The 12,120-nt window shown below is 37.2% G+C and overlaps 1 protein-coding gene across 2 annotated transcripts in view; it reads right to left on the bottom strand.

Moving 5' to 3' along the window:
- dsh (Segment polarity protein dishevelled) overlaps positions 1 to 11,666 on the bottom strand; it is a 357,971-nt gene extending 346,305 nt beyond the window's left edge. For both annotated transcript variants that reach the window (XM_067141180.2, XM_067141181.2), the window contains exons 1-2: positions 11,235 to 11,666; positions 10,916 to 10,985 (exon numbers count right to left, since the gene is read on the bottom strand). In XM_067141180.2, the coding sequence (XP_066997281.1) occupies positions 10,916 to 10,985; positions 11,235 to 11,395 (231 nt within the window). In that variant the 5' untranslated portion in view covers positions 11,396 to 11,666. The remainder of the gene's footprint in view (positions 1 to 10,915; positions 10,986 to 11,234) is intronic.
- Between the last annotated feature and the right edge of the window lie 454 nt (positions 11,667 to 12,120).

The raw sequence follows: 12,120 nt of genomic DNA, 5'->3' as shown, positions 1-12,120 counted from the left end.
AGTTTGGGTTGGGAGGAATTGAGAGAAAGAAGAAGAGCTGCTCGACTAAGTGGTATGTGATTGAAATAATAACAACATTAAGGTATTTATTAGACCACCTAATCAATACAAAATAGTCTTGGATGATTTACATAAATTTGTTAACTAATAGTGGTACATGTTTTGCCTTCTCTGAAGGCATCATCAGCCATAGTCTTAACCTTAAATTAAAAATAAGCGTCTAAATAACATGTAATAATGAAATGAATTTTAAAATCTTGAAGAGATTTGAAGTAAAATAACATTAAAAAATAATAATGATGGTTTAAAAATATAATATGATGAGATATAATAGTGGAAGTAATAACAAAATTAACATCAGAAGGCTGCTAAAATAAGTGCAATGGATAAAACAACAGATTGTTATACAACAAGTAGTAAGACTGCATAAAAATAAAGTTGATAGTCAGGTGGTTATAATTAGACGATGGCGAAAAATCGTATATAATCAGAGTAAAGAAGAGAGAATAAAAGTCAAAGTTAGTCGAGAGATCCGAAGTTAATCATGATCTTGAAGATAAAAGACGAAAGTCAGAGGCATATGGTGAAGTTGTAGATATATATATCTATATATGATATATATTACATGTAAGTGGTATGTTCCGAGCTGTCAGCGGAGAGATGGTGTGGAATGACATTAGTAGATGAATAAGTTTGAGTGGCGTTCATAAATGTAGGAAAGATCACAATATGAAGATAAAGTTGGAATTCAAGAGGACAAATTGGGGCAAATATTCATTTATTGGAAGGGGAGTTAGGGATTGGAATAACTTACCAAGGGAGACGTTCAATAAATTTCCAATTTCTTTGAAATCATTTAGGAAAAGGCTAGGAAAACAACAGATAGGGAATATGCCACCTGAGCGACTGCCCTAAATGCAGATCAGTATTGATTGATTGAGATTGAGAGGTAGATATGGAAGAAAACATTTCAGATCAGCACATTTTATTTCCAAAGTAAGTAGATTGCTTGGATAAGTCAATGTGACATGGTGTTGAGGTGATGCAGCAGCATTCCACCAATGAAATCTAACAATGACTGACCCAATGTGCTCACAGGAATAGTGAAATTCCTTAAATTGTGAAATGGAAAATTGAAGGGCAAAGCACTCCTCTAGTAAAACTGACCACCAAGCCTTGTAGTCTTTTATGTCTTGGCTGTCCCAAACTTTCCTTGTGCACTACAATCAATAATAAAGTGTATGTATTCTTTTAAGAGGTACACAATCACATTCCCCAAGTTTCTGCTCGACTAAACTGAAATCCCAGTCACACTGGAAACAGGAATGTCTGCAGTGAGGAAACTACTGTGGGACTGTCAAACTGTCCATTTGCTACCAGTATCAACAGCAGACTAACAACAACACTATTTTTATTCCGTTCCCAAGCACCGTCGAAGAAGATTTGCAGGTGCTTACATTTTTATGAACACATTTATTGACATAATCCATCAAGAGAGGACACACTTCTTTCGAGCCTATCTTCGCAACACCCTTATGGTTATTGTAGAAGTGAGCCTTGGATGATTTCAGATCATGAATACTAAAAAGGTTAGCCACATATTGTCTCAAGTAAAATGTTTCCCGTATTGGAGTTTCTGCTAATTGATTCTGCATGTCGACCATGGCAAAACTACCAACAGTCATCCATGTCACATTTTTCTGAAATTTGTCTGGAAATATTTCTTAGCCCGACTTTTATGAACAAAATTTGACAGCAGCTAAACTGAATGGTCATTGAGGTTTGTACTCTCAAGCTCTACTCTAAGTTTCTAACAAACACAACAGGCTGTCCAAATTCCAAATCAAAGTTTTTGTTGAAGATTTTCTTGTAGAATGAATGTATTACACATTCTTATCAGAGTGAAGTTCTTAAACATTTGCCACACCAATAGCACATTTAACTTATGACTGAGAAATCTATACCCTATGGTCGTATAGTGAGCTTCTTGGACAGGAAAAGAGTTAATGTGATCCTCTATTACCTGATCAGTACTTTAGGTTTGGTATTTCCCGACCAGCCTAGGATCACTGGGAGATTTCCCAGTGGCTAGCTGATTCCAAAGTCTCCTAACCCTGTCATCAGTGATGCCATGAACGCTTAAAAAGGCTTTCTCACAAACAGACCCTGATTCGAGATCCACTCGGCGAATAAACAACAGGAAAAAAAGACAAATTGGAATTCAAGAGGACAAACTACAGCAAATATTCATTGCTCCAATTCCTTTCCTTTTCTTCTTAACGATATCAAGATCCATTAAATCACTCTCTGGTTCTGTGCATTAATGACACACAATAAACAACAGAAAACAGACAAAATCATCACGTGACATAAACAACCCTGCAAATATGTCTCGTACTGTGCAGAAATCCCTTATGTCCAGGACATGTTCAGTAAAACTTCACTGTTCCACATTTAGTCTCAGATGGCCTGGACAGAAGGGAGTTTCTGCACAGTCTGTGTGTCTTTCAATACTAAGCTCATAACTACCATTAACTCATTTTAGTAAAAAAAAAAAAATGGAGATAGGCATCTTAGTTTAGTAGGTTAATGATACAGAATAAACACAAAACAAACTAAAGCATCAGGTGACAAACAACCCTGCAAACATGTCTTGTACTGAGCAGAAATCCCTCATGTCCAGAACATGTGCAATAAAATTTCACAATTCTATATTTACGCTCAGATGGTCTCGCGAAAGTAAACTGATGATCTTTATTATCTCCTACCTCTTTATCTCCCCTCACCCACATATTACTAATTCCTACCCCAGAATAGTCATTCATTCTACAGGGTCTTTATTTATGCTTGGCAAGGAATTTCTCGCTCGACCTTGGGCGCCGATGACAAGCCGCTGGCATGTGCGGTTTCAGGCACTTATTCCAGTTGCTGAGAGCTGAGCTCCGAGATAGTAGGGTGTTCAATGAAGCTACTGCGTACTGTATGTCGTATTGTATAGTGTTTTATTGTGACTGTGTATAGTACTGTAATGCATGTGAAATATTCGTTACGTCAATGTGTATACCTGCACAATACTTGCATTAAGTGCAGAAAATCGTGCTCTAGGACAAGACAAAAGTTTCGAGCAAAATTTCCAGGGAGACCCATTCCTATCAATCGGACAATAAAACAAAACTTTGGATTGGGTAACCCTACCTGTTTGAGCACAAAGAGTATCACATGTAAAATATGTCCAAGATTCCAGTTTCTGTTCCATAGTAGCTAGTAATCCCTGCTCTCAAGACCAGTTACTTGGCCAAGTTTCACAAAGCAGAACATGACAAGATGCCACAACATAAACCACACATTATCAGTACATTTTTACATTGTAAAACAGATGACACGGTACATGCAAAATAATTCTAATTAAAACCAAAACCCAACTTTTCAGCTAGCCTCTCATATTCATAACTCTAGTACAGAGAGACTATTGATATAGTCTTAACATCACCAACCACCACAGCTTAGATAGACTAAACAAAAATGTGTATTTGAAACACACTATTATTTCAGAAATAGTGTTCTGTGGCTTGTCTAAATTCCATGTCAATGCCAGGGTAGTGCCTTTCTGATGTATCACAGTATGTTCTTTTCCAATTCCTTATACAAATAAAAAAAAAAACACACAAAGACAGGTTGAAAGACAAGAAAAATTAAAAAATCACAGTACACAAAGTTGATAACTGTGATGTCATAGCCCCTACATTGAACCAAAATATTTCCCTTTCATATGATAAAATTTCAATAGCCTACCTAGTTGGGCTAAAGTGGTATCTAGTTTTTCCAAAGGTAGGCTCTGCATATAAGTTATTTATAAAAGCAACAAAATATTTTTGGTGAATAATAGAACAGATATAAAGCCATACTGGCAGCATTAAGTCTCTAGTAAAGTTACTGAACATTGCAATCAAAAGACAGGGTTCTATAAAATATGATATGCGAGTTATTGTGTTTTTCACTCATGCTCCTCAAATCCTAGTCTGAAAAAGTCTGTCCCATACTGTGCAAGATATTTCCAAGTCTATTTAATACTACATGGCTATGTATTATAGTTGGTTAAGCACAACCTACACCTCCCATGCTCGAGGTTGCAGGATCCAACCCTGGCAGTCAGCATTTAACAGTATGTACTTGAATGTAAGGGACTTGTGTGAGTATATTTTTTAAACACTAAAAAAGCCTTTCAGTACTAAATCCCAATCGACTGGTAAAAGGATACTAAACACACAGTATTACCCTTCTTCCCTATAAATCCAATTCACTAAACTGTGTCCAAAATAAATTTCAACCATCTTGTAACAAATTATACTGAGACCATCTGTACAAATTCTACATAATGATCAGTGTCAATACGGTTTTCTTTCAATATTTCTCAGAGGAGACCTGGAGTGTGATATGCAAACTTGTATCATCCACAAAATTGGTTCTTTTACGTCATGAGAATGGGGCATCAAATGTCATGTAGAAATCAGGATACACTACCAACAAATTCCAATAGCCTATTGGAGAAAATGTAATCACTAAATGGTTATATGTACTGTTAAAAGAAGTAAAAACAACAGTTACGTTTTGTCTACTTTGTAGACATCTTCAGCTACATAGTAACATGTTCTACAGTTTTTAATTTGCCTTAAGCAAATGAACAGTATCGATCAGGTGGAACCATTGTGTTTTTACTTCTTTTAACAGTGTACAACAATGATACGGAAAATGCGGATGATTGCTTGCAACTGGTTATATGTAGTCGATTGTCACAGTATAAAACCAAGTGGCTTGAACATTGAGGAAGGGAACTAGTGCACAAAATAACTGATAGCCAAGGATTTAGTCAGACTGGTAATCAGTACCAGTAGTTAAAAAGAAATGCTGAACAAGTACAGAAACTTTTCGTACATGTTAAAAAGCGGTGGCACAAACTGGTACATGTGAATATTCTACTGATAAATATTTAGTTTTCTCAATTATTGAGATTTTTCTCTACAGTTTTTTGAAACCGCCATCATTTTGTGATAAACTAAAGACCACATTCAATCCATTAATGATAGTGTTCTAGGAAGTCTGGTAGTCAATTATGGAATTGAGACTGCTGACAACATAAGTCATCTCACAGAGGACTAAGTTCTGACAATTTAGAGAAAGGTATCTATAAATCATCTTGCTTATCACTTAAATGAGCTGTAACAATTTAAACTCATTATATGGAGAGGAAGTGTCAGGTAGGTCTATTTGTGTGATCAAGTTAACACTCAATATTCAAGTAAAAGAATTAAGAGCTTGCAGACAGTATCAATAAGACAAAAATGAAGAGGAAAAATCAAATGATCTCTCGTCAGTAGTCAACACTTGCAGTATACACAGAGTGAGAACGAGCCTTCAGCTCAAAGAATGAAATTGTGCCTTGTATTAAAAGTGCTCCTATAGTGAGGGTAAGTGCTCCAGTAAGTGACCCTTTAAAAACCATAAAGGGTAGAAATTCATTATGTGCAACATAAGTTTTAAACCTATAGCATCATAAAGGATTTGAAATGTTACAAATCTCATGTGGAATACCTTGTAGAGGAGAGACGTGTTCACTGCGACAGCCAGGAACCCACCCACCGTCCCCCAAAAGTACATTTACTTTTATACATATATCATCATTTTAGACCATTATGCATTGTAGCATTCAGTCTGCAAGCCTCTGTGAATTTACTTAACGTTGCCACAATCCTCTATTTGCAACTAGTACTGTGGCCTCATTTAGTTCTATACCTCTTATCTTTAAATCGTGAGAAGCCGAGTCTAAGCATCGTCGTCTTGATCTCCCTCTACTTCTCTTGCCCTCCATTAGAGAGCCCATTCTCCTATAATTATTCATTGTTCAAGCGTGCTGTAGTATTTCCATTGGCTGAGATACAATCTGATATGACGTCTTTCCCAGCAATGAAGTGAAATGCATTTATTTACCAACCCGCGCGCAATAAAAACACAACTAAATGTAATGTGTAATGAAACAATGTACAGTCAGACCAATAGCTTAGTCAATAGCAGGCACGATAGATTACTTCAGCCTTTTGAATGCGCTGTTCTCACCGCTTGGAATGCTAGAAGCCTAACGCCGCTTCACAGTCCTAACCTGGGGGCATATGTCAGCAGACCCCCTTTGCTTGATCCCACTCGAATGGTTTTGTCAATAACCTAACCTTACCAACCCTGACCAATAGTTTTGTCACTAGCCGGGCCTAACCAACCCAGAACAATTGTTTTGTCACTAACTGGACCTAGGCCTAACCAATCCAGACCAATGGTTTTGTAACGTGTTGGTAGCCCAGTGCACCGCACGATCACAACCATCGCAAGAAAGAAACAAATAACAGTTCAATCGTGCCTAATCTGTGCTGAAAAACTGTTGCAGTAACTGAACTGAAACTGATAAAAAATGGCGTATGGCTTTTAGTGCGCAGAGTGTCCGAGGACAAGTTCGGCTCACCAGATGCAGGTCTTTTGATTTGACCCCCGTAGGCAACCTGCGCGTCGTGATGAGGATGAAATGATGAAATGGGGTATGGCTTTTAGTGCCGGGAGTGTCCAAGGACAGGTTCGGCTTGCCAGGTGCAGGTCTTTTGATTTGACGCTCGTAGGCGGCCTGCGCGTCATGATGAGGATGAAATGATGAAGACAACATATACACCCAGCCCCTGTGCCAGCAAAATTAACCAATGATGGTTAAAATTCCTGACCCTGCTGGGAATCGAACCCAGGACCCCTGTGACCAAAGGCCAGCATGCTAACCATTTAGCCATGGAGCCAGACAAACTGATGACCTAAGAATACAAAATTTTGCTCAGTTTATGTTTGAAGATAAGAGACATCAATTACTTGCCTCAATACCTTGAAATGCAACAAGAAATATGACAAACTTCCTATTTACATGAACACCGGTGACTGACCATTGCGATCTACTTGGACAGTCCTGCACTGGTAAATAAGAAATGAAATAGGGTTATAAGAACTCTTTCTTAATTCTACTTTTTATTTTTTAAATATTTACAGCAATTCAGAAGTATATAAGAGGCAGTACTTGCATACAGGTATAAAAAAAAACTTTTACTTATCTTCATACATCAATCAGGCATATTTATATTGTATCAATAATTTAGATTCTCTCAATCTAGAACAAATATAAAACAAAACTTGAACTACCTACACACATGCTCTGTGATTGGACAGATACTTGGTGGCTCTTATTCTGATCATTTAGTTATATCTGGTCATTAAGTAGTTCCGGTCATTCACTAGTACACATACCCTAGCAGACAATGTTTATTAATCTCATGGGACCCAAACTCCAGCAGTTTGATCCACTGCCATTTGAGAAGATGTGAATGTCATCCGGCAGACATCAGGTTATGATAAATAACAATCACCTGTGAAAAATGCTGAAACACTGAGTACCCGTAGCTCATATTTTCGAACGAAATCCCTGCTAATACCTCTGAATTCCATAGACAGTAAGATTTGTTTTCGTAAATAAAATATTACCTGCAGCATGATACTTTTAATGCAGCTTAATATTGTAGTGTAATATTTTACACTCGTCTCATAGCATGAAATACCTAATGTAAAAAAATAGCCATGCATTCCGTCCAGATGGTAATCAATCACAATAATACAGTACAAGTAATAATAATTAAAAGTGTGATTTGATAATATCCGAGGATGTTCTTTCAAGAATGAAAGATGTAATTCTGTTTTTAATTAAATTAGACCCATATATTTTTCAGGTATAAGTTAACCCGTTATTAGCCGTAATTTTTTTAGGTTTTTCTACTTCATTGATCCTGCACTTTCAGACAAAAGAATCTCACATTTATAATTTATGTTTTACTAGTAGTGCAATGTCACATTAAAATATCAAAAGTTTTTGGCGAGATAAGGATGGGAAAGTAGCAGCCATGGCATTCATTAAGGTGCAGCCCCAAGCATTTGCATGGTGTGAAAATGGGAACAATGGAAAAACCATCTACAGGGCTATCGACAGTGGGATTCGAACCTACCATCTTCTGAATGCAAGCTAAAAGCTATGCGAACCTAACAGTGTAGCCAACTTGTTCAGTCATTTATAAATTAAATCAAAACTGAAGAGAAATGGGTTCCACTGTAACAATTTATATTTCTCATTCTATTGGAAGTTACGTAAATATTCTCCAATATTAAAAAACAAATTCCTAATAACATTGTACGTATCCAGTAAATACAATAGAGCAAAGTTCAATTATTATTTATTAGATAAACTAATTAAAAGCTTGGAAATATTTCCTTCAACTTCTTAATGTATCCCCATTCAAGTGGATGATGTAATATATGTGTACAGAAAATTTGTTAAAGTGACTGTTTACCAGCGGCTTCATTTCTCCAATTTCAATTAGGCGTATTTAAGACAGGTAGCGTCAACTCAAAAAGAAACAACTCCGGAGCCAGTTTGCTCCCCATTCCTACGAGCATGGAGGAGAAATGCACGACTTAATATGTACCTGGAGGCCAGTGGTGATGAACGTTATTCTCATTCCACACAAAGAATTTGAGAATAGATTCCATTATTAAAACACCTGAAGGTGTTCGCTGCACCCTTTTCAGTGGGTGTACAAACTATCAGACCAGAACTGCAGCTAGAGCTGATTAACTTACAGCACAAACTCAAATGAAAGACAAGTTTACAAACATGAACACTTTGACTGAATGTGTTTGCTTTCCATGGAAGAGATTTCCTAGATTGAACAAACGTAATGGACATATTTTAAGTATATTCCGATCAACTTATTTATGCGAACAGCTGTTTTCATTAAATACGATTTGTAAATCTAGACACGGAAGTGGGCACACCGATCAAACCTTGAACTGTGCTCTGCATTGCCAGCACGCAAACTATGGCACAAACACTGACACAATACTATCTAAATGAATCAATAGCTGACCCCTCGCAGCCCAATGCTCACTACATTCAGCTGCGAGTGGAACGACTGTAGTTTGTTTACATGCTTGCGGCCTTCTCAGGAAGGATGTTGTCAAGTGGTGCTCAATGCTGCCAACCCCTCTCCTTAGGAACTAATGAGTGGTGGTGATTATTGTTACACCTTTGGTCTGGACTGGTTCTTGCTGTGCAGACAGTTAGGATATGACCTGGACAAGACCTGTGATATAGGGACAAGGAAAGGGGCGCTTTTATTGTGCTGGGGTTGGTAACTCCATCTAATTATCAGCATTTATGGCAATGACGTCACATTCTGTTCATGTTGACCAATAGGAATGCAAGTAGCTTCTTCAGCCATGAACAATGGCGGGTGCTGCTCTTTATTAGGTTATAAAAGTAAATATACTTCTGGGGACGGGATGGCGGGTTCCTAGACATCGCAATGAATACATCTCGCCTCTAAAAGGAATTCCGAGTAAGATTTGCATTATTTTCACTTAAAATGTTATAAACTTTGGGCTGCAGTGTGTCAACTTATACCCTAAATGAGCCCAAAGGTCCTGTAAAGGAGCAGTAAACCAGTGATATGTTTCAGTTCGTGTGTTTAGTTTGCTGTCATAGTCAAAAATGCTATACATGTATAAATGTTGTTTTAAAATAAGTGCAAAAAATCTGTACAAATCCGATAAATTGTGTTTTCTTTCAATAAACACACGTCCCACAACTCTAGTTACTTAATCATAAAAATGTATTTCTTCAGGGCATAATGCACACTGTTGTTTTTTTCCTTTCTTGAATAATTTTCTTGCCCTGTTAAACTGCATCCTGTTCATTCCACATGACACCATGTTCCAAATTATTGGTATTATTGCTGTTATTCACGTGCAGTTGGAAGTACCACCACGGTATTCAATCTGCCTTGTCTGCTGCTCTCTTCTCACGTGGCAGCCAGCCGTCCCGAGCGGAGCAAGTAGCGCCTGCTCCCTAGGGCAACTACGTGATGTCTGATTTCGGACATCCATTTCCCTGACTGCGACCTGCAATTTTCTTCAAATTCACCCAACATCTTAAAGTGTGTCCAGCGATTCATTCAACTTAGGTATTTTACACAGACATCAATGAATAACAAGACTGTGACATTAACATTCCTTACACTATGTAAATTCTAAGATCTGTGGATGCAAGAATTTTATGTTCAAAAGAGATTCCTTAATGATCTGAGCTTGAGATACAAACAGACTGCACAAGAAATCGATCCTGTAGGCTTAAGCAGATGGACAAGTGCCTAATCAAGCTATGCTAAGCAACAAGCATAACCATTTGACGTCACTCCAAGTTCAATAATTTTAAAATTGTTTCTTAGATAAGATTTCTACTTCCTTACATTTGAATGATGAGTCCCTGTTTCCTCTTTCTTACATAAAAGACAAAACTATTATAAAAACTTACAAATCCAAACAATTCCTAATTGACAGGAATCTATTTTATATAGTAGACTATATGATATGCAGTTCCCCTCAAGAGGTTTAGAAAGATACCTAAAATGATATTCTCTGGTTCGAGAAAATAATTTTTTAAGTTATCTTCAACATTCTAGGACATAAAAGTCCTGATCACATACCAAATTTAAGCTCTGTCATACACAATTTTTACTCATCAAATAACTATTTTTGCAAACTAATTAAGAGACAGTTCTACAACCCATTAACTGCTTGGTTCAAACACATTCCTGATAACTGAATTTCTATTCAAAATACAATGCAGGGTTACAAAATTATGTGCTGGTAATACAAATTCCTTAAAGTAAACAGATAATTAAAAAAAAACACGCATGACTCTCCCTAACAGAATCATTTCAAAAATTTCAGTGGCACAATGATCCAAGTAAAATATATTTGTCACTGATCAGCAATAACAAAGACTCACCCACGAAACAACTCTTCCGTTGAAACAGGGCAAATGTGCGTCGTCATCAACAATTTCTTCCTTGACCACCCTGAAAATAAAATATCACGATATAGAACCACAGCACAAGCCTTTAAAAAGCTCGAACAAGATCTTCGGGCACGAATCCAAACCTACACTGAACTGTCAAACACAGAACTGATCTCACTGAACTATCATCACGGCGAAAGAGACACTGCACATGAGAATATGACATTGTGCTCAACGTATTCTCCTGCTTAAACTCAATATGATGAATGATTACAAATAAATTTTCATGATTTTTGACACTACTGCTTACCCAAAATCGTCATCCATAGACTTAAAAAAGAACTTGTAATTCGGGCGATTGAGAACATTTTTGAAGTCCGCTAAAGTAACCCGTTCAGGAGCTATAGTCAATTTCACTAAATACGGCGTTTCTTCGTCATCTATGTGATAAATTATTTTCGTTTCTTCCATATCAAAGTAAGTCCAACAAGCGAGCTTTACCCTTCATGAGATTTCAATATGGCAGGCATGAATCAATGCTCCCTGTTGTCAACACAGAACCATCACTGCCTACATGATACGAAATATAACCGTAGGAGATACACCACAAAACGAGAGCTTAAAGGAACACTAAGACACAAAATACCACTTCAAATTCCACCCGAACGATGATATATGTCATACAACATCCTTCATCACAACATCACACACCAATACCCTCAGGCTTTCAACACAGCCAACATCCAAAGCATAAGCAATCGGAAGAACTAACACGTTCTGTTCTGTTCTGTTCGTGAGGTTGAGTTGGGCTCGTTATTTCACCCAGTTACAATACTGTATTATATTAATATATTTAATGCAGCCAAATAGCCATAACAGAGAATATAGGTTACATTGATGGGTTACATATTTGCATAATCACGTATAGACATTGTTCTTCTTGTACAGAATTCAATATGGTACTGTTCAGACGTTTTTCCACATAGTTTGCACTCACAGTCTATACTTGGGTCATGGAAGTGTTTTGATTTGCAGAGTAGGTGATGAAAACCGTGAACTGCTAATCTTGTAATGACATGTCTTAATTCAAAATTAGCTTTTGTCCACGAGCGATCTATCATTGCCCCTGTGCCATAGAAGTCTGGTTGGACTTCTTCTCTCTTCTCAGTCAGATTTGCTAGCAGTTTCTTTGATGC

Source organism: Anabrus simplex, chromosome 2, assembly GCF_040414725.1.
Source record: "Anabrus simplex isolate iqAnaSimp1 chromosome 2, ASM4041472v1, whole genome shotgun sequence".
NCBI classification, from domain to species: Eukaryota; Metazoa; Arthropoda; class Insecta; order Orthoptera; family Tettigoniidae; genus Anabrus; species Anabrus simplex.
The sequence above is the reverse complement of the archived record's forward strand: the minus strand, read 5'-3'. Positions and strand labels throughout refer to the sequence as shown.